This window comes from Ornithodoros turicata, chromosome 1 (genome assembly GCF_037126465.1).
Source record: "Ornithodoros turicata isolate Travis chromosome 1, ASM3712646v1, whole genome shotgun sequence".
Lineage (NCBI taxonomy): Eukaryota > Metazoa > Arthropoda > Arachnida > Ixodida > Argasidae > Ornithodoros > Ornithodoros turicata.
In genome coordinates, this window is record NC_088201.1 from 67798468 (window position 1) to 67824098 (window position 25631).

At 44.5% G+C, this 25631-nt stretch overlaps 1 protein-coding gene across 1 annotated transcript; it reads left to right on the forward strand.

Annotated features, from left to right (window-relative positions):
- The first annotated feature begins 831 nt into the window (after positions 1 to 831).
- LOC135400162 (endothelin-converting enzyme homolog) lies at positions 832 to 25336 on the forward strand. The gene is made up of 5 exons (XM_064631898.1): positions 832 to 1015; positions 14394 to 14429; positions 19940 to 20873; positions 22910 to 24122; positions 24865 to 25336. The coding sequence occupies exons 1-5, from the start codon at positions 961 to 963 to the stop codon at positions 25189 to 25191; spliced, it is 2565 nt and encodes an 854-aa protein (XP_064487968.1). The 5' UTR covers positions 832 to 960; the 3' UTR covers positions 25192 to 25336.
- The last annotated feature ends 295 nt before the right edge of the window (positions 25337 to 25631 follow it).

Here is a 25631-nt window from a genome sequence, read left to right on the forward strand (position 1 = left end):
TGCCACGCGCCCTTGGTTTCTCTGTTGATCTGTCCCACCTCGTTTGCGCATGCACATGTGCAGTCGAATCCTAGGAAAGCCGTGATGCACTTTATTGGGAGTTTATCAAGGGCATATCTAGAATTCGAAGATTCCTTCCCACAAATGACCTAAATGGGGGAAGTTCTCCTCTCCCTCTTTTCTCCCCTTGTCCCCCTTCTTCATGAAACTCAATGACCATTTCGTGTGTTCTAGGTCCAGAACAAAAACAGGCTCGTGTTCGAAATATTGTTGGCTCCAGAGCTGAGGTTCTTGCTTGTACATATGCAGGAACGGTATTTTTAATTCTGTTTTGAGGGCGCGCAACTTAATTGGAAAATTGTAGCCGACTTTTCATTACTGGTTTCCATATTTTCCAGCCATCAAAAAACTGTTCATCAGAAAGACAAACAGACCCTACTTGTGTAGCGGCGATTATAACATTTAAGCGTTGCACATGTATCAGATATTGATTTGTTATGTGTGTTTTGAAACAATGCAACAATGTAGATCGCTGAAACAGTACAAAGACAGCACCGGACACATGTGTGTTTCTTTTTATTTGGGGTCCAGAGTGAGAAGGCAGCCGCTTACGGCTGCCCAGTGTCGGTGCAGGTCGGTAGCCGGTGGCTGACCTCTGTCTACAGTAAACTATACTACTTGCCCTATTCGGCTGGCTCTACTACAGGCTTAGCGCTCGCTATTGGAAGAGTCACATCACCTGTAAAAGATGAAGAAAGGAAGAACGCACGTAACAGGGCTTGCGTTGGCGCTACCTTTTTCTCGATAGATTACGGGGTGCATGTTCTCAACTTATTCAGTTGACTTATACATTTAAACGTACTTCCTCCTAAGTTACAGGCCTTGGAAAGTGTCCCCAAACGTCACTCTGAGCTCAAGCACCAACAGAACGCTGATTGGGCTCTGCTCTGTTTTAGAACCATGGTGAGCACTCCGGAAACGACATCTACTGAAGTCCGTCGCGCAAAGAAGAAAGGTACGTTCTAACATCCCATGTCGATATGCTTGGTGTCATTGACGTGTTCATTTTACTCGCGGGATAACTTTCAAGTGGGTACACAATCCCAAAATTCGCGGTCACCCCCCCGCCGTCGCACTCCGTCACTATATTCAGCCGCTATGCGGGAAGTGGCCTTACAGGATGTCAATTCAATGGGAGACAGCGTTTATGCCAATTAACAGCAAAACAGAATAAAATTTTTAAGATGTCATCGTCTAATAGAGAAGAACACCATGTAAAGAACCCCTGGAGACATGAAAGGCGGCAGTAGAATATAAGCCTAGTGCACCCTGGCCAAATGAATTTTAATGCATTGCGCCTATGGGGATTCCGTCGATTTTTGCACATCGCCCATGTTTAGACTACAATTTTTTGACAAAGGCAGTCAAATTCTGGAAATGTCATCGCCTATTTTCGTTGAGTACGTCCTCCAGGCCACATACCAACCACGGCACGATGTGTGAGTGTTAATCCTGATGCACCCAGGGCCTTCAAAGTTGCGACTCAGACAGGGTTCCCCTCCTAGGCGCTCGACGGACTAAGTCCCAGTATTATCGTAATACGCATGCGCTGAGACTGTACGGCCCGTCTGCAGGAGTTCGAAACGAGAACGGTCATTTTTCCAGAACTCGAAGTGGCTGACAGAACAGACACTTTATTTTGAGTGAGTAATATACAAATGATACCGTTTTGTATTTTATATCGCTTTTCTATTAAAATATACAACTTGATAAAACTGTCCATTTCGAGTGCCGTTTTGGAAGTGATCTTGTGAAACGCGACCTTTCAGGGTGCAACAGGAGAACAAGGTACGGGGTTCAAACCCCGTGATCTTACTTTCACATATACATACACATATACATTACATTACATAATCAGCTTAGGATATATTTATTATCATAGTTATATCAAATGATATTAAGCCCCGAACTTAATGAAATTCCCCATTTGGCCTTTTTGAAAGCGATTTTCTCAAACGCGACCTCTCAGGGTGCGACAGGGGAACAACGTACGGGGTTTAAACACCGCGATCTTACTTTCACGTATACGTATTACAAAGTTAGTGTAGGACATCTTTAATATTATTTTTATATCAAATGATATTAAGCCCCGAAGTTGACGAAATTGGCCATTTCGAGTGCCGGTTTGGAAACCATTTTGTTAAACCCGACCTCTCAGGGTGCAACAGGGGAACAAGATACGGGGTTCAAACCCCGTGATATTACTTTCACATATACATACTACAGAATCAGCTTAGGACATCTTTAATATTATTTTTATATCCACTGATATTAAGCCCCGAAGTTGACGAGATTCGCCACTTGGCCATTTCGAGTGCCGTTTTGGAAGCGATTTTGTCAAACGCGACGTCTCAGGGTGCAACAGGGGAACAACGTACGAGGTTTAAACACCGTGATCTTACTCTCACATATACATATTACAAAATTAGCTTAGGACATCTTTAATATTATTTTTATATCAAATGATATTAAGCCACGAAGTTGACGAAATTGGCCATTTGGCCATTTCGAGTGCTGGTTTGGAAGCCATTTTGTCAAACCCGACCTCTCAGGGTGCAACAGGGGAACAAGACACGGGGTTCAAACCCCGTGATCTTACTTTCACATATACATATTAAGAAATTAGCTTAGGACATCTTTAATATTATTTTTATATCAAATGGTATTAAGCCCCGAAGTTCACGAAATTGGCCATTTGGCCATTTCGAGTGCCGTTTTGGAAGCGATTTTGTCAAGCGCGACCTCTCAGGGTGCAACAGGGGAACAACGTACGGGGTTTAAACACCGTGATCTTACCTTCACATATACATATTACAAAATTAGCTTAGGACATCTTTAATATTATTTTTATATCAAATGGTATTAAGCCCCGAAGTTGACGAAACTGGCCTCTTGGCCATTTCGAGTGCCGTTTTGGAAGCGATTTTGTCAAGCCCGACCTCTCAGGGTGCAACAGGAGAACAACGTACGGGGTTTAAACACCGTGATCTTACTTTCACATATACATATTACAAAATTAGCTTAGGACATCTTTAATATTATTTTTATATCAAATGGTATTAAGCCCCGAAGTTGACGAAATTGGCCATTTCGAGTGCCGGTTTGGAAACCATTTTGTCAAACCCGACCTCTCAGGGTGCAAGGGGAACAAGATACGGGGTACAAACCCCGTGATCTTACTTTCACATATACATACTACAGAATCAGCTTAGGACATCTTTAATATTATTTTTATATCCACCGATATTAGGCCCCGAAGTTGACGAAATTGGCCATTTGGCCATTTCGAGTGCTGGTTTGGAAGCCATTTTGTCAAACCCGACCTCTCAGGGTGCAACAGGGGAACAAGACACAGGGTTCAAACCCCGTGATCTTACTTTCACATATACATACACATATACATTACATTACATAATCAGCTTAGGATATCTTTAATATTATTTTTATATGAAATGATATTAAGCCCCGAAGTTGACGAAATTGGACATTTCGAGTGCCGGTTTGGAAACCATTTTGTCAAACCCGACCTCTCAGGGTGCAACAGGGGAACAAGATACGGGGTTGAAACCCCGTGATCTTACTTTCACATATACATACTGCAGAATCACCTTAGGACATCTTTAATATTATTTTTATATCCACTGATATTAAGCCCCGAAGTTGACGAAATTCGCCAGTTGGCCATTTCGAGTGCCGTTTTGGAAGCGTTTTTGTCAAACGCGACGTCTCAGGGTGCAACAGGGGAACAACGTACGAGGTTTAAACACCGTGATCTTACTTTCACATATACATATTACAAAATTAGCTTAGGACATCTTTAATATTATTTTTATATCAAATGATATTAAGCCACGAAGTTGACGAAATTGGCCACTTGGCCATTTCGAGTGCTGGTTTGGAAGCCATTTTGTCAAACCCGACCTCTCAGGGTGCAACAGGGGAACAAGACACGGGGTTCAAACCCCGTGATCTTACTTTCACATATACATATTAAGAAATTAGCTTAGGACATCTGTAATATTATTTTTATATCAAATGGTATTAAGCCCCGAAGTTGACGAAATTGGCCTCTTGGCCATTTCGAGTGCCGTTTTGGAAGCGATTTTGTCAAGCCGGACCTCTCAGGGTGCAACAGGAGAACAACGTACGGGGTTTAAACACCGTGATCTTACTTTCACATATACATATTACAAAATTAGCTTAGGACATCTTTAATATTATTTTTATATCAAATGGTATTAAGCCCCGAAGTTGACGAAATTCGTCTCTTGGCCATTTCGAGTGCCGTTTTGGAAGCGATTTTGTCAAACGCGACCTCTCAGGGCGCAACAGGGGAACAACGTACGAGGTTTAAACACCGTAATCTTACTTTCACATATACATATTACAAAATTAGCTTAGGACATCTTTAATATTATTTTTATATCAAATGATATTAAGCCCCGAAGTTGAGGAAATTGGCCTCTTGGCCATTTCGAGTGCCGTTTTGGAAGCGATTTTGTCAAGCCCGACCTCTCAGGGTGCAACAGGAGAACAACGTACGGGGTTTAAACACCGTGATCTTACTTTCACATATACATATTACAAAATTAGCTTAGGACATCTTTAATATTATTTTTATATCAAATGGTATTAAGCCCCGAAGTTGACGAAATTGGCCATTTCGAGTGCCGGTTTGGAAGCGATTTTGTCAAACGCGACCTCTCAGGGTGCAACAGGGGAACAACGTACGAGGTTTAAACACCGTGATCTTACTTTCACATATACATACACATATACATTACATTACATAATCAGCTTAGGATATCTTTAATATTATTTTTATATGAAATGATATTAAGCCCCGAAGTTGACGAAATTGGACATTTCGAGTGCCGGTTTGGAAACCATTTTGTCAAACCCGACCTCTCAGGGTGCAACAGGGGAACAAGATACGGGGTTGAAACCCCGTGATCTTACTTTCACATATACATACTGCAGAATCACCTTAGGACATCTTTAATATTATTTTTATATCCACTGATATTAAGCCCCGAAGTTGACGAAATTCGCCAGTTGGCCATTTCGAGTGCCGTTTTGGAAGCGTTTTTGTCAAACGCGACGTCTCAGGGTGCAACAGGGGAACAACGTACGAGGTTTAAACACCGTGATCTTACTTTCACATATACATATTACAAAATTAGCTTAGGACATCTTTAATATTATTTTTATATCAAATGATATTAAGCCACGAAGTTGACGAAATTGGCCACTTGGCCATTTCGAGTGCTGGTTTGGAAGCCATTTTGTCAAACCCGACCTCTCAGGGTGCAACAGGGGAACAAGACACGGGGTTCAAACCCCGTGATCTTACTTTCACATATACATATTAAGAAATTAGCTTAGGACATCTGTAATATTATTTTTATATCAAATGGTATTAAGCCCCGAAGTTGACGAAATTGGCCTCTTGGCCATTTCGAGCGCCGTTTTGGAAGCGATTTTGTCAAGCCGGACCTCTCAGGGTGCAACAGGAGAACAACGTACGGGGTTTAAACACCGTGATCTTACTTTCACATATACATATTACAAAATTAGCTTAGGACATCTTTAATATTATTTTTATATCAAATGGTATTAAGCCCCGAAGTTGACGAAATTCGTCTCTTGGCCATTTCGAGTGCCGTTTTGGAAGCGATTTTGTCAAACGCGACCTCTCAGGGTGCAACAGGGGAACAACGTACGAGGTTTAAACACCGTGATCTTACTTTCACATATACATATTACAAAATTAGCTTAGGACATCTTTAATATTATTTTTATATCAAATGATATTAAGCCCCGAAGTTGAGGAAATTGGCCTCTTGGCCATTTCGAGTGCCGTTTTGGAAGCGATTTTGTCAAGCCCGACCTCTCAGGGTGCAACAGGAGAACAACGTACGGGGTTTAAACACCGTGATCTTACTTTCACATACACATATTACAAAATTAGCTTAGAACATCTTTAATATTATTTTTATATCAAATGGTATTAAGCCCCGAAGTTGACGAAATTCGTCTCTTGGCCATTTCGAGTGCCGTTTTGCAAGCGATTTTGTCAAACGCGACCTCTCAGGGTGCAACAGGGGAACAACGTACGAGGTTTAAACACCGTGATCTTACTTTCACATATACATATTACAAAATTAGCTTAGGACATCTTTAATATTATTTTTATATCAAATGATATTAAGCCCCGAAGTTGAGGAAATTGGCCTCTTGGCCATTTCGAGTGCCGTTTTGGAAGCGATTTTGTCAAGCCCGACCTCTCAGGGTGCAACAGGAGAACAACGTACGGGGTTTAAACACCGTGATCTTACTTTCACATATACATATTACAAAATTAGCTTAGGACATCTTTAATATTATTTTTATATCAAATGGTATTAAGCCCCGAAGTTGACGAAATTCGTCTCTTGGCCATTTCGAGTGCCGTTTTGGAAGCGATTTTGTCAAGCCCGACCTCTCAGGGTGCAACAGGAGAACAACGTACGGGGTTTAAACACCGTGATCTTACTTTCACATATACATATTACAAAATTAGCTTAGGACATCTTTAATATTATTTTTATATCAAATGGTATTAAGCCCCGAAGTTGACGAAATTCGTCTCTTGGCCATTTCGAGTGCCGTTTTGGAAGCGATTTTGTCAAACGCGACCTCTCAGGGTGCAACAGGGGAACAACGTACGAGGTTTAAACACCGTGATCTTACTTTCACATATACATATTACAAAATTAGCTTAGGGCATCTTTAATATTATTTTTATATCAAATGATATTAAGCCCCGAAGTTGACGAAATTGGCCATTTCGAGTGCCGGTTTGGAAACCATTTTGTCAAACCCGACCTCTCAGGGTGCAAGGGGAACAAGATACGGAGTACAAACCCCGTGATCTTACTTTCACATACACATACTACAGAATCAGCTTAGGACATCTTTAATATTATTTTTATATCCACTGATATTAGGCCCCGAAGTTGACGAAATTGGCCATTTCGCCATTTCGAGTGCTGGCTTGGAAGCCATTTTGTCAAACCCGACCTCTCAGGGTGCAACAGGGGAACAAGACCCAGGGTTCAAACCCCGTGATCTTACTTTCACATATACATACACTTATACATTACATTACATAATCAGCTTAGGATATCTTTATTATCATCGTTATATCAAATGATATTAAGCCCCGAACTTGATGAAATTCCCCATTTGGCCTTTTTGAAAGCGATTTTGTCAAACGCGACCTCTCAGGGTGCGACAGGGGAACAACGTACGGGGTTTAAACACCGTGATCTTACTTTCACATATATATATTACAAAACTAGCTTAGGACATCTTTAATATTATTTTTATATCAAATGATATTAAGCCCCGAAGTTGACGAAATTGGCCATTTCGAGTGCCGGTTTGGAAACCATTTTGTCAAACCCGACCTCTCAGGGTGCAAGGGGAACAAGATACGGGGTACAAACCCCGTGATCTTACTTTCACATATACATATTACAAAATTAGCTTAGGACATCTTTAATATTATTTTTATATCAAATGATATTAAGCCACGAAGTTGACGAAATTGGCCATTTCGAGTGCCGGTTTGGAAACCATTTTGTCAAACCCGACCTCTCAGGGTGCAAGGGGAACAAGATACGGGGTACAAACCCCGTGATCTTACTTTCACATATACATATTACAAAATTAGCTTAGGACATCTTTAATATTATTTTTATATCAAATGATATTAAGCCACGAAGTTGACGAAATTGGCCATTTGGCCATTTCGAGTGCTGGTTTGGAAGCCATTTTATCAAACCCGACCTCTCAGGGTGCAACAGGGGAACAAGACACGGGGTTCAAACCCCGTGATCTTACTTTCACATATACATATTAAGAAATTAGCTTAGGACATCTTTAATATTATTTTTATATCAAATGGTATTAAGCCCCGAAGTTGACGAAATTGGCCATTTGGCCATTTCGAGTGCCGTTTTGGAAGCTATTTTGTCAAGCGCGACCTCTCAGGGTGCAACAGGGAAACAACGTACGGGGTTTAAACACCGTGATCTTACTTTCACATATACATATTACAAAATTAGCTTAGGACATCTTTAATATTATTTTTATATCAAATGGTATTAAGCCCCGAAGTTGAAGAAATTCATCTCTTGGCCATTTCGAGTGCCGTTTTGGAAGCGATTTTGTCAAACGCGACCTCTCAGGGTGCAACAGGGGAACAACGTTCGAGGTTTAAACACCGTGATCTTACTTTCACATATACATATTACAAAATTAGCTTAGGACATCTTTAATATTATTTTTATATCAAATGATATTAAGCCCCGAAGTTGACGAAATTGGCCATTTGGCCATTTCGAGTGCTGATTTGGAAGCCATTTTGTCAAACCCGACCTCCCAGGGTGCAACAGGGGAACAACGTACGAGGTTTAAACACCGTGATCTTACTTTCACATATACATATTACAAAATCAGCTTAGGACATCTTTAATATTATTTTTATATTTACTGATATTAAGCCCCGAAGTTGACGAAATTCGCCACTTGGCCATTTCGAGTGCCGTTTTGGAAGCGATTTTGTCAAACGCGACCTCTCAGGGTGCAACAGGGGAACAACGTACGAGGTTTAAACACCGTGATCTTACTTTCACATATACATATTACAAAATTAGCTTAGGACATCTTTAATATTATTTTTATATCAAATGATATTAAGCCCCGAAGTTGACGAAATTGGCCATTTGGCCATTTCGAGTGCTGGTTTGGAAGCCATTTTGTCAAACCCGACCTCCCAGGGTGCAACAGGGGAACAACGTACGAGGTTTAAACACCGTGATCTTACTTTCACATATACATATTACAAAATCAGCTTAGGACATCTTTAATATTATTTTTATATTTACTGATATTAAGCCCCGAAGTTGACGAAATTCGCCACTTGGCCATTTCGAGTGCCGTTTTGGAAGCGATTTTGTCAAACGCGACCTCTCAGGGTGCAACAGGGGAACAACGTACGAGGTTTAAACACCGTGATCTTACTTTCACATATACATATTACAAAATTAGCTTAGGACATCTTTAATATTATTTTATATCAAATGATATTAAGCCCCGAAGTTGACGAAATTGGCCATTTGGCCATTTCGAGTGCTGGTTTGGAAGCCATTTTGTCAAACCCGACCTCTCAGGGTGCAACAGGGGAACAAGACACGGGGTTCAAACCCCGTGATCTTACTTTCACATGTACATATTACAAAATTAGCTCGGGACATCTTTAATATTATTTTTATATCAAATGATATTAAGTCCCGAAGTTGATGAAATAGGCCATTTGGCCATTTCGAGTGCCATTTTGGATGCGATTTTTAAAACGCGCCCTGTCAGGGTGCAACAGGGGGAGCAAGATACAGGGTTCAAATCCCGTGATCTTACTTTCACATATACATGCTACAAAATCAGCTTAGGACGCTTTCTGCTTAGGGAGTGTCGTTTCGGAAGCAGTTTCTTCAAACGGGACCTCTCCAAGTACGGCCTGGCACCAGGATTAAAGGGGCTTCGCACGTTTTAAAGGGCTCGATCTGCTGCCGAACGTTGCGGTAGCCTCTGTTACAATCTCAGTACAAGCCGTTCATAGTATATTTTTGGCACCATGATACATATCATTTGAGTCATTGTAAAGGGCCCTGCTGCCGCCTTTTCCAAATTTTGCGGTGGTTTCCGATGCAATCACAGGAGAGGGGCATAACTTAAGCCGTCGCGTCTTTATATGTGTGTAAAATGTCTGCCACCATGATTAAAGGGGTTTTTGTCCGTTTTAAAGGGCTCTGGTGTATAGCCTTTTATGGAGTTTGCGGCCGCATCCGTTATAATTCCAGTAGAATTGCAATAGTATAGGCCGTTGCGTATACTTATATGACTTTGAAACTATGATACAAGGGGTATCGACCGTTTTAAAGGGCTCTGCTGCCGCATTTTCCGTATTTTCCGGTAGTCTCTGTTACAATCCCAGTAAAAGGGCATTGCACAAGTCATTGATGACATGTCACCGGCAGCTTGATAAAGGGGTCTCGCCCGTTCTGAAGGGCTACGCTGCATCCTTTTCCGATATTTGCGGTCGCCTGTGTTATGATCTCGGTAGAATGACATAGTATAAGTTGTTGATAATATGTCTTTGACAGCATGACACAAGGGGTTTTTCTCGTTTAAGAGGGCTCTGCTGCCACGTTTTCCGAATTTGGCGATCGCCTGTGTTATAACTCCAGCAGAATAGCATTGCACAAGCCACTGATAACTTTCTTTCTTTCGCGCCATGATACAGGAAGTTTCGCCCGTTTTAAAAGGCCTTGCTGCCGCCGTATCCAAATTATGCGGTCTCCTCTTGCGCAATCCCGGTATAAAGGCATAGCATAAGCCGTCATTAATATGCCTTTGGTACCATGATACAAGGGATTTCGTACGTTTTAAAGGACTCTGCTGCTGCCATTTCCGAATTTTGTGGTCGCTTCTGTTGCGATCCCTGTAGAAGAGCATCATAAGCCGTTGATAATATCTATTCGAAACCATGATTAAAGAGGTTTCGCCCGTTCTAAAGGGCTCTGCTGCGGTCTTTTACGGATTTTGCGGTCGCCTCCGTTACAATCCCAGTGGGAAGGGCAATAGCATAAGCCGTCTCGAATATTCCTTTGGCACCATGATACAAAGGGTTTTGCCCGTTTTACAGGGCTCTGCCGGCGCCTTTTCCAAATTTTGCGGTCACCACTGTTAACATCCTAGTACAAAATCCCAGGGCCTAGTATAAGTAGTTGATAATGGCTTCGCTATGCAGAATACACCAGTGACTCTTTGTGGTGTATTCCTTGGTTGCCCCAGCCATCATCCGGGTTGCAGAAAGGTTACTCTTTACTTTTCTCAAAGAAGTTGGCCAGTGATGCAATGTATCACAAGGATACTTTGGGTCATTTCTTGCAGGTCGACGTGTAAGCGAATCATGGACTTCTTTATGCGTGCTGCACTTCGAGAAAAATTTGTTGATTACCATGAACAGTGAAATTCAAACGGCTTCGTAACAGATATGCTCTCAAGCGGTGAACCACCCCAGGCCATAGTTATGATTTATTTGTTGTTGTTGTTGTAACCGATATGTATTTTCATCTATGATGTCTTTTCCTCAGACTTTAGCACCAGTGCTCGTAGGTGTCTGTTGCCGCGTGTAAATGTTCGGACTGCCGGCGATTTGCTGTGCAAGTTCACTTTTGTGCCCCGTATATTGGCAAGTTTTTTTCCTTGCCATATCGTCGCGGCTCTGTTATGCTGAATTCAAACGGAAGGTATCAACCTTTGGTCCGTTGCGCAACTCGTATCAGCAGCGAAGAGGAACGACAATTTCTTCTTTGTCATTGTTGTTGAGGCTGGCATTATCACCAATGCGCATAGAAGCCAAGATGCGGTACCCGGCGTGATAAGATGTCTGCGTGATTTCGAGTGGAGAGAACCATAGGGTGGTATATCTATATGGATACATATCTATGCGTATATGCATTGGTGGCCAAGGTGTATCGGGAAATCTCATGAATTACAGGGGAGTGGTTGGAAAAATTCAGGGGGAGTTTACACCTTCCTGGGGGGTGGGGGTAATGACACTGGAAAGGACCGCAATTATAGCAAAGTACCTTAGCGTAAACAGCTGGGCGGTATAGTTATTAGACATTCGCATATACAATTCGTCAATGAAAAACTTCACTTGACACACCAACAGAAACAAATGAGCTTCTTTTCCAAATGAGACATTGAAAATTTGAAAGGCGTTGCAAGTTCTTCGTACATAGTTCTTCACGAACGATCATCCCAACGTTCAGGAGCACTGAAATTGTCGGTTTACACACTGTATTGCAGATTTTGCTTGCATTTTCAACGTGAATAAGAAAAAGAAAATCGGAGAAAGAGAAATAATTAGAAATATTCACACAATGACCCTCGAACATAACTACTCAATCTTTTTTTTTCTTTTTTTTCTCTGTGCCTCTCTGTGCTCAGTATACAGTTTTTCGCGCATGATATCCGGAGAGGCTGCTGCTATGCTGTAAGCCCATACACTTAGTGTAATAATTAAGATGATGTCATTCTCTGCACTTGTCTCCACTATTACTTCTCAATTATCATATTACTTACACTGTAGTTTATCAAAATGCATGTTCAGACCAGATCGCTAATCGCTGTAACTACTTGTTGAGGTTCATGAGTCATAAGAACTGCTCGAATGTGAATGTCCTTCCTAACGTCGACAGGAGCAGCACTACATCGAGCAAGGGTAAAAACAATGCCTGAAAACCTGGTTTCATTCCGAATTCTTCATTATTGGTGTGCGCGTGTAGGGGGGGGGGGGGAGCTTTATTCTACTTAGTGGTCAAGAGCCCTCGGGACACAGAATAGCTGACTGCAAGCCATGCACATGCAGCCCGCGTGTGTGAGAGCCCTGATTGCCCTGATCTGAGCATTGCTTCATCTTACGCGAGAAATAAATAATGTACTCGAGGGCGCGTAGCACTTGTTTAGCGTTATCTCCAAATCTGGTATTTAGGTCTGCTCCAAAATATCTGGTCCAAAGAAGTCGCGTTTGTTCAAATTATTGCCACTCGCATCGCCACAGCACTCGCAGACGCCTCCATATCTTCCATTTCATTTAGTAATAATTCTGGATATAAACGTGATATCGAAGATGTCATCACTTAATTACATAGTCTGTATATCCATGCTTAATAGCTATGAGTTCGCGGCCCATACCTGGTACCCTTGCCAGAGCCTGGGAAATAGCGTTTGGTCAAATCATTCATTTTCAAGCGACCAAAGAACAAACAGGAGACAAGGTCAGACAGAAGTCGCTCTGTCGTTGTTTCGTGTTTGTTCTTTGGTCGCTTGTGGATTTACACCAACCAGCCCAATCTATATACTTCAGACATTTTGCCAAATCGTCGCCCAAGCGGCACTCACTGGCACCAATTTGTCAGTTTCCTCTATCTTAGCTCGTAATAACTCTTGATACCAATTTGATACTGACGGTATCATCATAAAATTATGTAGTCCTTGTATCGTCTGCGGGCCGTAGCTGCTGTCCTTGCTGCACTCTTAGAATTCGCATTTAGTGAATTTCTCGTCCAGAAGGCTATCACAGGCGCCAACCTGCCAATTTCATCCGACAATCTCCCGATATCTGGAAAGTCCCATGCTCGTTCCCACAGTTATACATCACGTCTTATTCTATATCTTACGCGAATGCTCCCGGGCGTGTTATCGGTGTTGTTATCAGGTTGGGGCGCGAAAAGGGAATTGTTCGCCTCAGATATGTCCTCCTCTCCCTGCCCAGATCTGTTCCTCCTCACGTACTCACGCACCACCCCGTAAACTTAGCTTCCTTGCGTAGTCCTCTGCTATCAGGTCAAGCCGGGTTTCAGAGGGGGTGTCCCTGAATGCTGCTCTTGTACGATATATGTTGTATGCAGTTCTACTGCCTTCGTACATCGTCCAGCACATTTCGATTTTCCAAATTTTGACTCCTCGGAGGCACCCTCTTGAAAGCACCCTCTGGAGAGCACATCCATGGCCCCCTAAAAGGGGGTTGTAAACCACAACACGTTGTCCTCTCTAGCACTACATCATATGTATACTCATTGCAATTGTGCTCCTACGTTTGACCCATGTCGGCAAACCATTAGGCGTAATTGAAAATTATCCCTGCATTTTCTTAGCAGTCCAACGATCGCTCTCGCATTACTTCTCGTTGCATCAGCAGTTCTTTTTTTTTTATCATCTTCTTCCGTTGTTCCATTACACCCACAGCTACCCATTGCTGCTCGTTATAACTCCATCCTCGCTATCCAAAGCAGAAGTGCCAAACATTCCTATTGACGGACGCTTCCGGAGCTCGGCTCAACAAGCGCAAGATGAATTCTGCGAAGCAGCACTGGTACATCACATCAGGCGTTGGACGATGACTGCTTTTGTGGTTGAGAATGCAGGAGGCGTCCATCAGCAAAATATCAGCGAAGAATAGAGAGTCTCCTATTTTTCTGGAAGACCTTCAAACGAGCTTAGAAATGCTGGGAAATGTGTTCTGAGCTGAGTTTGAACCCGCCACTTTTTAGATCAGCTGACAGTAAAGAACCCTCATGTTGGCAAAACTACTCCACGGACTGGTCACTGTGGCATCGTGATCATAGCTGTCCCTGGGCGTAAAATTCCCGACGCAAAATATGTATCGTATACAAATGTACCCACTTCATTGTTCTCTTTATTGCTACACCTTCCAGGTCGAAAGGAAAAGGACAAGAAAAAGCGTAAACCTCGTGAGTATCTGTTTTTTTTTTTTTTTTCAGGAACCAGGTGTCTGAGAGTTTGATTTGATTGCACTCGGCCTCACTGAATAGTGAAAAATTAAACTGAAACATTGTTTTTCCTCCGAGCCCGAAGCCACAATAAGGGACGAGAGCCGTCGATATTTGCAACAGATCCTGTTCATCTTCTGGACGCCCAGGAGAACAGTCTCTGTTGGAAATATCAGCGACTTTCGTCCTGAGGCTCTTCCCATACGTGTCGTGTACTGCGGAGTACCTCGAGAGGCACGGGTCCAGGTCTTTTTTCTTCATTTTATTCCATAGAGAGTGCTCTGCGACGATGTATGTATTCGCGAACACAGTCTCGAAAATTACAGTCGTCCCATGCGCTCAGGACACCAAGATACAAAGCTTAGGGGAGGGTAAGAGCAGCTGCAACATTGAACTTGAGAGATTCCGGGAGTTGCCAAACTCAATACTTTCATGGCGTACCAAGTACGGTAAGCACTACTTCACCGCAACCTTCGTCACTGCAAAAAGTCGTGACGATCGGTGGTCAAAGACACGGCTTTGATCACGGCAGAAAGAAAGGGCAAAACCATTTACCGTACATACTTTTGCACCTCGTCAAATTTCTCGCCATTTTATCTTAACCATTTACCGCCTTGCACGCTGTTTTCAAATTTGCTCAACACCCACGGCGTCGTCCCTATTTTTAAGCAGATCGTTTTAGCAATGCAATTTCACCTCCATCCATGTTTTATTAGAAGCTATCTGAGACTTTTGTTTTCCTTTTTTATGACTTTGTGACTTTTTATGAGATTTTTAGTTACCAGCTCAGTTGTCATGTGTAAAACACAAGATGTTGTATTTAAAACAGACTCTCACCATGCGCGCATCATCCCCTGGCCCTTAGAACGACGTTATGTGCTTAGTCAGACGGGCTCGGCAGTAAGGACCCAAATGCGGTTGAGTTGTGCGGAACCGGCTGCGGCTTGCCGCGCGCATGCATGGCATTTCCTCTATAAACCCCTCGGCCCCGCTGCTCTCCACAAGGAGATCTCGCAGTCCGCGTCTGACAAGACGGCGTAGGACAGCATCCTATTGGCAGGGATAATATTTTATGAGCCTCGCTGCGAAATACCTTCCAGCTGTCGATGCTGTCAACAACCTGTTGGTCATCGCTGTTGAACGCTCGAGAGGCTGGAAGAAAACAAGAACATGACGTAACTTGTTAACCTCCTGATTGGCCGAAAATGTGCGACGTAAAGCAGCGTTCCCGCCCCGCGGCGAGCGTCTACCGCGCACATTCTCCGCACGTTTTTACACGGCCTAAGAGAAATGGAATCTCGGCAGGACTCGGAGCTGCAAGACGCTGGGAACTACGCTACTGAAGCTCCCCAAGCAGCACAACACCTTGGCCCAATATTGGCCAAATATTGGCAATACCGCCTCAATACTGGTGTAAGATTGGACCAATATTGGCCCAAGATGTTGTGCTGCTTGTGGTCCAGACGGCATGTCACAGTCGGCCGCTTGTTGTATCGAACTCCTATTCCGTATAACTTACTCCCATCTTCCTTTTAGCATATTATCATTCACGTTTCATTGAGTCCTGCCGATGTCAGCTGTACGGTGGATCAATCCAGGGGCATCGGGATGTGGGGCAAGAGGGCCGCCCCCCATTCATGCACGGAGTCCGGACATTGTGGTTTGCATCCCCGTTTAGAAGGCGTAATTCTACAAGGCTTGTAGGCGAAGGCGTCGGAAGTCCTTCACGGCAAGGGGGGGTGGGGGGAGCCCTAACCCAACCCAACCTAACCTAACCTAACCTATGATTTCGTCTGCAAATGGTCATTATTGCTGCATAAGTTAAAAAGTCGTACCAACCATTCTTCGGTACGATTTTTTAACTTATCTGCATGAATAGTTGGAATAAAACAGGCAAGAATATGTAGAGGGCGTGACATAGTACTGGTCACGTCCAAGTCTTCTTGATGATGCGAGTTTTGAGGCACCAAAACTCTCAATTCTCTCCTTCACGCAATAATCGCTGGGTCCCGCGTCTGTCAGTTCGAACTGAAAAAAAGAAGAAATTAGGGTTACAGGACAGGCATTCCTGTAGTGAAATTATCCCGGAATCACCCCGTCTGCATCGCAAATAGGAATAGAATGGTGTGAACTGTTTAAGAATGGAATAGGAATGAGGAATGACAGATGGTAATAGTAATTCGTGGCTTTACGTCGCGAGACAACTCTGATCATGAGCGACGGCACAGTGGTCGGTCTGTGGATTGGCTTTGTCTGTGGATTGTGGACGTGCGCCGAAAGACACATGGTAGTGGTCGGAGGAATGGAATGGCATCATTTATCAGAAGGGACTGTGGAATTAATGTTTCCACAAAAAGGGCACATGTTTTTTGAAGAAAGCAACATGCTCCTATATGGACCTCTATTTGTCTTATTCTGTATATCGTACCAGGGGGCTTAATCGCTTCACCGTCGTTACGGTCGTTACTAGCTAACGAGTGGCGGGAGATTCAAAATGGTGGGCACGTGACACATTGCGCGTGACGTGTACCATGGTCTACACGTATCGCGCAAAGAGCGCCGTGCACGTGTTTTATCACGTGCCCACCTTTTTGAATTTCCCGCCTTCCTTTTTGAATTTCCCGCCACTCGTTAGCTTGTAACGACCATAACGACGATGAAGCGATTAAGCCCCCTGGTCCCCCAGAGATGCACGATACAAATCACACACGTGTATTTGCCTTCAAAATCATGCTCTGACGACTTTTGCTGTCCCATCTCTATATATCAATCTCAGTACTCTCAATAGCAGTCAGTAGTGGTAACATCGATGAAAATTGTGAAATAGGAATACCACTGCAGCAGAGGCACAATATAGCAAAGATTTTTTCTTCTCTTCTGCACTTGTACAAATGCAATTTGATCGCTACATAACCCAGAGGAGTCGTAGGCGATAAAACCCCAATCCAGGGGACACCACCGCACACACACGAAGCACTATATTTCAGTGCTTCGTGTGTTGTCTTTTCGTGTCCCCTGCACTGGGGTTTTGTCGCTTTTAAAATGTACCATCAAACAGCCAAGTTTTTATCGCTTTTTAAGTTGAGATAATGCGACAACCGCAGCTCTGAATTATGTAAGCTCCCGGCTCATTTCCGGGTTGTCGCCAAGTACCGTAAGAGGCACGCGGGCCTTGCGCCACTTGCGAAAAGTGGGGCGGGGCGTCCCCCCCCCCTAGTCTTTGGTCAGGGGGGCGGCTACCCCCCTGCCCCCACCTTCCGACGCCCATGCTTGTAGGTTCGTTAGCATGAGGTTTGCTTACCGCAAGCAACTTTTCCTTCGCATGATTATTCCTTTTTCACCGTCACTACCTCTCTGACTCGAAGCATCTTCCAAATCTATCAATATTTATTTTTGTTATTCGCGAGAGAGAGACTAACCATTGTCTGATTAACGGAATGCCGCTACTGGAAGTAGTAGTATACCCGAGGAAAAAACCAACCTCGGCAAAATGTCGGGCCGACGTGTGTTTCCGACCTAAAAGTCGTTGGGCCAAGCCGAGATTGCGAAAAAAGAAGCTTGAGCCAAGGGGATTGACAGTGGCCTTACTCGCGTCGCTTTAATGCCGCCGACCTTGGACCAGTGCAGGAGAGCGACCTAAAAGATATGGGGCCAACATACGGGCAGTCTTGTACCAAGCCCTGGGTAGTAGCTGGACATTAGTCGGTTACACAGCGGCTCATGGAGCAACAGCAATAATGGGCCAACTATGGGCCAAGTGTTGTAAGGCCCAACCATGGTTATGCAGTGTGGTACCATGTACATTCAGCTGCCCCCTCCGCACTATTCTACTCTATTCCCTCAGTGTTCTTTTACTATATCTGGCGGGTGTGTATTTTGAAACAGCATGTGATAGAGGCATAAAATCGCAACATGAGAGCTTTATTGAACCGTATAAAATACACACTTCGAAAATCTGTAAACTCTTTGTTCTCTCTAGCAAAGGGCACACAATGGCCTCTTGCTAGACACTGCTGCAAAGGGAAACGGGTAAAATTGCACACATATACTAAAAAACTTGAAAACATTGAACATTGAAAAATTGAAAATTCAGCACTACATGCATGTGCACGCACAATATTCTCTCAAGACAAAAAGTCTTGCTCTTGCAGTGGTACAGGGAGATGCAACAGACACTGGGGGTTCTTTTGCCTCCACATAAACAAAAATGTATGTATTAGCTATATACTGCGTAACAGCTTGAAACATCAATGTAAATGTGCATCATGAAAAGTCTTAGTTGGCTAGTCGTAAGCTACAATGGCACAAAGATTTACAAATCACTTGCAATCACAGTCTTGCAATACAGTAGCAACACGATACAACGACAAGACAGGCGCGGTCCATTTTTTTCTTTCAATCATCATCATCATCATCAAAGGCGCGGTGTTTGACTCGAGTGGCAGTTGCTTTGTTTTCGATTTTGTTTTCGGTGCAGGGCTGACATCGGCCCGCCCTTATTATGCCGAGCTTTTAATAGAACGCCGCACGGCGCTCTCGGCCCAACGCCGTTTGCCAACGACCTCCGTGATCAACATTAGGGTGACGTCCAATGTGCAGTGGCCGAACTAAGTCGTATAACGGCCAAAAACCGATCACCAGCCGTTCCTTAGTCGGAGGTTCAGTAGCGATCTCAGTCAGGTTGAAGCAGCGGCTGACTCCAGGTGTGTAGCGTAAGATAGGAACATTTTTTTATTACAAAAGGGATGTTACCCGAGACAAGAAGAGAGACAACACAGAGATGTAGGGACGTGTCAAGAGTGAGTCAAGCAGATTTGAATGTCCTAAAGTGGAAATAAATAAGGAATCCGCTTGGTGCGGACGACTAAGGCAAGCGCGTATGGAATGTGACCGACTGGGGCTAACCTGTGGCCTAATGCAGAGATATGGGTCAGGGATAAGTTTAGGGGCATGCGGCCACCCTAGCAAGTGTTTCGAAGCAGCTTAAAGTAAGAGCATACTAGAAGAGATGTTGTTGCACCTTCAAAATAGCTACATTTTTTCTCGTGCCGGTGTCCCTGCTGACTAGCCAACTGCGAAAATCTTTAGCTTTACGTTTTTGCATGCCGTGTCGTAATTCCGCTCACTTAAGTGACGCCGCTCGAGAATATGTTGGCACTCAATCCATCATGCCTCCTCGCAGTATATAGCCTTTTCGCTCTGCCGTCTAAGCACGCATCTGGTATTCACTGCAGAAGTGGTTCGGAATCGCTAGGTTATTAGTGAAGTATAGACATATTCTGAAGAGAGTAAGGACTTGGACTTGTTGGTAGGACGTTCTAAGAGAGGAATAGCAGTGAGGGATCCCAGACGAATCCATCCGTCTTCCCGTCTTCATCCTGGAGTCATCTGGGATCCCTCACTTAAAAAACACTCACTGCTATTCCCCTCTTACATTCGGTAGATTCAGTAATCCCTCTTTCATCTGATAGAGTCAAGTGAATCCGCGGCACCTTCGACAGATTCAACGATAGCAGAGCACTCGCATGTATCGGCAGAAGAGCTATTGACACGACCCGTCGTAGAATCACCACCGGAAGCAGCAACACCGCCTGCAAAGTCATCGCCATCTGCATCATCTGTCTCGGACCATTCTCAACTAGCCACAAAAACACTATCAGCCATATCGCCAGCACGTGTGCAATCTCCATCGAGATCAAAACAACAGGCAGGATCACCAGGATTGGCAGAATCACCCTCAGCAGCAGAGTCTCCGGCACATTCAGCAATAAGGTCACTGAATGCCGAAACAGCTGAACACTCAGCAGTAGCATCGCAACTCGCAGGAACGCGCAGATATTTGGCAACATCGCTACCAGCGGCAGAACCACCAAAAATTTCGTCGTTTAGGCTGCGCCACAGATCACAAGTACCAAAACCATCGCAGGCTGCGTCCCGTCCAGAAGCCCCCACAGAGCCATCTGATAAACCGAAAGTCCCAAAAGCCGACCAACCGGTTGCAGTAAACCAAAAATCGAATCTTCGTCGAGTTTGTATTACTGTGGCCGGAGTCCTCGCAGTCATCGTTATCATAGTCATTCTGCTCTCTATCGGGAAAGCGGCTATCGGCTCCGTCCACGTTCCAGCAAATAATACAAGTTGCACAAGCGCTGCCTGTGCTGCTGCCCTCGCTCAGTTCAGGCTCATGCGCAATATAGCGTACGACCCGTGCGACAGCCTCTATATGTACGCTTGTAGCGGTTGGTTGATGAACAATCCACGTTACTCGACGTATCAGGGTCAACTGGAAATGCAAATTATTCAAGCAACGGCAGACAGATTGCAGAACAAACAGCTTGAATCCAAGGATACTGAACCTTATTGGAACGCCGTCATGTATTACAGATCCTGCCTCGATTTTATACGGTAAGGCATTCCTTTGAGGCTTTCGTTGTATCGCTTGCACGATATGTACAACTCGCGTCTAAGTTAACTTGAACGCCGCTCCAGCCTGCGAAGCGGAACGACAGCCACCCTGGCAGCGCCTAGCAGAGAACAACGCCTTCATAAAGATGGTAATCCCCTCTAGCTGGAATGAGATGACCCAAACACCATCCGCTATTGCCTCTAAGCCCCAGCAGGGACTGCAGGCCGGAATGGCGTTCAAGTTAGCTCTGATGATAGCTGTACGTGCACTGATCTGAAAGGAAGCTTTTCATTCTCTTCGGCATCTTGTCTTATGGCGTATTCTATTGGGTGAACAGATTTTGTCCGTGCTCGGTGGGGTTTGAGTGCATGCTCCCGGCGGTGTGATACGCGCGCTGCGCATAACGCATGACCCCGTGCCTTCCCGGGTTTGCTTTGGCCACCTGCTCTGCCAATGTAAGATTCAACGTCTGACCTAGTTCTGCCAGTGGAAGGGTTTCTAAGCCGGCCCGCATGGTGCGTGTTTCTGTGAATATCGCGCTGCGTAAAACTCTGCATGACCACGCACCGTGGAAAAATACGCCTGTCGAACCGCATCGGGCGCAAATCCCCCTGCTGCGTGCACAGCGGGTTTGGCGTATGTGCTTTACGAAGTGTTGGCAACATGCTCGCATTAATACATACATGCTGTCGCACTAAAAATTCATACTCCATAATAAGTCCGTACAACTACTACTCATTCGAAAACACCTTCCGTGGTGATTTTAAATCGCGTTAGAAATCATACGACCATAGTATCTAAGTGGCTTTGGGGCCTTTTGTGACTCCCGTATATCGTGGTATCTTTTAGTACCTAGGTCGTGTCCCTCATATGTTGTTAAACTGGCGCAGTGAAGCAAGTGAAGGTCGACCAGAGCCGCGTATTAAAAAAATAAGTCTGGCCATTAATGCGACCTATCTACACATGAAGCTCCACCCACTTGTTGAGCTCTCTGGCTAGTCATGAGCCGAAATACAGTCCGTTGTTAATCCAAGGCTATCCGAGCTATATTTCAGCTATATTCACTGGATACCGTCATATTCGGTAAACTTGGAAACGGGAAACCGTTCGGTATAGCAGAACTGATTGACCGGCAGACACGCCTTTTTGGTACAGCGACGATTGCCGGTATGTTCTTTTAAGTACGAATCAAAACTAGATGGAATAAAAAACGGGCAAGAATGTGTATATAAATAAAATTCAGTAATACAACGCGAAATTTTTTGCGTCAGTGACAAAATCTCGCTGCACCGTTCCAAGCTATGCCGCCATTTTGGGGGAAATTTTGTTGTCATGGGGACGCCCACAGAAAAGAGCAAATAATGAAAAGCCCTCAGGTTTGATTGACAGGTCGAGCATCATTTTTAGGCTACTCCTAATAGCCAGACTCCCTTTACGAACAGTGCTTCCCTGGTGGTCATAACACTGTAGGTGACGTGTTGTCTGCGGCTTTAATTGTCCTCTTCTTCCCTTCCGCCAAGCTCTCACAAAATATGCGCCACTTCTGTCTTTCCCTGTAAAAACACAACTTGACCGTATAACACTCTGAGAACCAACCGCCATGCAGAATAATATCATTTTCCACCCGATTTGTTGAAAGCAGGAAGTGCACGCTACTAAAAGCAGGAAAGCGAACAATAGGCGCGGACAGGAGCGGGTCGAGTTGGTTTATCGCAGCATATCCTCTCCCATCAGGCCATGTCAACCAATCGTCTAGGGAGGATCGATGTGAGGTGGTGCGATAAGCCAACTCGAGCAGAATCTGTCGGGTTCATGTAACCCAGCTATATGAGCCGCGGCTATAATCATTCCGAGTGACGGGTAGTCCTGAGAGCGTTATGGAGTGGAGCTCCTTTTGTAGTGTGTAGGCACTTCCGATTGTCAATATCTAAACAATTTCGCGTGATTGATCTAAATCTCGCAACAGCTGTCCTACAATTTTTAAAGGCGCAACGCCATACATGTCCTTTACTGATGCAAGACAGGGTTTTCGCAGGAAGCCCCCACCAACCGGCCTGCTGGTTAACAGAAGCCTAGAACTGCTGGATCTCAACTTGACAAAATGGCTTGCACGGAATGACTCGGTTTCTTTGTTCTTTCTCGTTTTCAACCTGAGCCTTGGCAGCGGGGTGGATACATTCTACAAGATTGAAGTATGGGTAGACAACAAGGAGCCAGCGATCACGATTCGTCCGGGGTGGTCCGCAGGCATGACGTTATCACTGATTAAGAACTCAGACGTACGAGACAGCTACTTGGCCAATATATTGCGCCTGATAGCACCGAGTTTGCTGACTGACAGCCTGAGAACTGCCTTACTGAAGTATGACAACTCCCTTACCTCCCTGTATCCGTGGTTGAATTCCACGGAGCTAAAGCCACTGGTACATGGGAGCCTTATGTCGCTCCAAGACCTTCCTACTATACCCGGGGTGCTGCATTGGTTGACATGGAAGGATGCGACCAACGAATACATCAACTCCTCAAAACGCCTTTCTAACAACTCTTCGGTTGTTGTGTATGGAATGGACACGTTGAGAAAGCTCACTCAAAAGTTCTTCGAGCAGGAACCGAATAACCTCGTCATATACATATTTATGCATGTCCTTACAAACCTTCTGCGATTTCAGTTCGACAGGAGTCGCCTGGATTATATTCCTTGCATGCATTCCACGAGCAACTATTTCCCGAGTTCCTTGATCCATTTCGTGTATGATGTTCATAATGGAATGGAGGCCAGCGCTTCTTTCGACACCTTCGTCGAGGGTATCCGCACCAAGTTAATCGAGGACGTTTCTTCTTCCTCTTGGATAGCCCAGACGACGCGTACGGAAGCTGCGGCAAAACTCCGCTCGATGAAAGTAATTGTGCTTCGCAAGGATGTTTACGAAGAGAGTGATTCGGTGCCACTCATGAAGACTGACTTTCTGCAGAACTACATCGCAATCACCCGCTATGTACGCACGAAGGGAAATAACTACGCCCGAGAAAACATCTTAGAGAGTGATTTTCGTTACCACTATTCGGGGAACACGTTGCACATAGCTAACTTTATGCTGATTGAGCCCACGTTTTACAAGCGTGAAGAACTGTTCGTGAACTATGCCACCGTGGGAGCTAGGATTGCGGCCGAGATGTCGCTCGCGCTTTCGAAGAACGGCAGCGTGTATCGTTCGGATGGGAAGCAGGAGTTGTGGTGGGATGAGAAGGTAAGTCCTTCCCCCTACGCATTTTTGAACGAAAAATCTGGAAAGGACCACCTTGAAGGTACCTCTTCCGCGCACTGTGCTTGGCGTACCTTATTACTTTACAGAGATCGTTCAAAAAGTTGATATTCCGAACCGGCTCCGGCTAACTAGCGTGCCAAAATTCATAAAAATTCGTATATATTTTTTGTACATTTTATCAGCCGTTGAAGGGAATGAACCTACGCGGATATTCAAAAGTGGCGGAACAGTCATCAACATCGTCGGCTGCACTCATCGTCATCTCGCGCTGGCACGAACGGCAATGCATTAAAAGATCAGTTGGGCTCTTGCCAACATCCTGAATGCTCGTTGTTCTTTGTGTCCCAACAAAGTATAGGGCGAGTCATGTAAAACATCGTGGTCCCGGTAGCCGTTGGGGAACGAATACGAAGTCCTCCGGACCGAGTACTCTTCCGTAGAGCTGCAATTTGATTATCTAAATAGATGAAGCACAACAGTTTCAGGTCTCCGTATTACCCCGTTGAAAAGCTACATAGCAACAGCATGTAACATTGTGATGATCTCGAACAGCTCCGGTTCAAAAAATGATAAATCCAACTACAGAATAATCTGTTCCCGTACTTCCGACACTGTCTCTCTCTCTCTCTCTCTCTCTCTCTTTTTTTTTTTTTTTTTTTTTCAGTTTTGTTGCAGTCTACAGAACCTCCATGCATGTAATTTCTCTCGTGTTCGCATATTGCAGACTGCGGACGAGTATCAGAAAGCAGTGTCCTGCTATGGCGAACAAGTGAACGACAGTCGCTTGGAAAGCGGTCGCCTTTTCGCCACTGCCCGGGGACTCCATCTCGCTTTGTCCTGGAGTTCGCTCCCAGGCAACGGTGCGGACGTGCTTTTCTTCGGTCGCTACTGCCAACAGTTCTGTCGCGCAGATTACGGTAGCCAACCGGCCGACCTGCCTGCTCAGCTTCTCTGCGATTTTGCGGTGATGAATGAGCCGAAATTCTTCGAAGCTTTTCATTGCGGGAGGCTGTCCAAACTTTTTAAAAACGATCGTTGCAAGGTCTTATGACTTGCACTAATGCGTACAGGAATTATTTGGAAATGTGCCCTATAATTTGCCATTCAATTTGCACTACGCCTTAAAGTGCGAAGAAGCATGATGTCAAAGTGAAATACGGCTGGGACACGTCAAGCTACATAACGGCGCTTTTTGTCCCCAGTATCATGTAGCCTGTTGTTTCACTAGTATTTTCCGATGGAATAAAATGAAAATGGAATGAAATAAAATATATGCGTGATGAATACAGAAGAGTACGACCCGGTATTGCGTCTGTGTGCAGCGCGTCACGTTTGAAGGATCGTCACGTGAACGGCACTAAATGGGACAAAAGCAAAGACAAAAAAAGTGTTATTGGCATCACGTGGAAGTCAAGTCACGCCGACTGACTCCTAACATTTTAAACAGACTTTGTACAACGAGCAGAATGATGACTCCTGAACAAGATATCA

Coding starts and splice junctions, on each gene's coding strand:
- LOC135400162 (XM_064631898.1), top strand. CDS start 961: ATGGTGAGCACTCCGGAAACGACATCTACTGAAGTCCGTCGCGCAAAG. Junction 1,016..14,393: donor CCGTCGCGCAAAGAAGAAAG/GTACGTTCTAAC, acceptor TACACCTTCCAG/GTCGAAAGGAAAAGGACAAG. Junction 24,123..24,864: donor AGTTGTGGTGGGATGAGAAG/GTAAGTCCTTCC, acceptor CGCATATTGCAG/ACTGCGGACGAGTATCAGAA.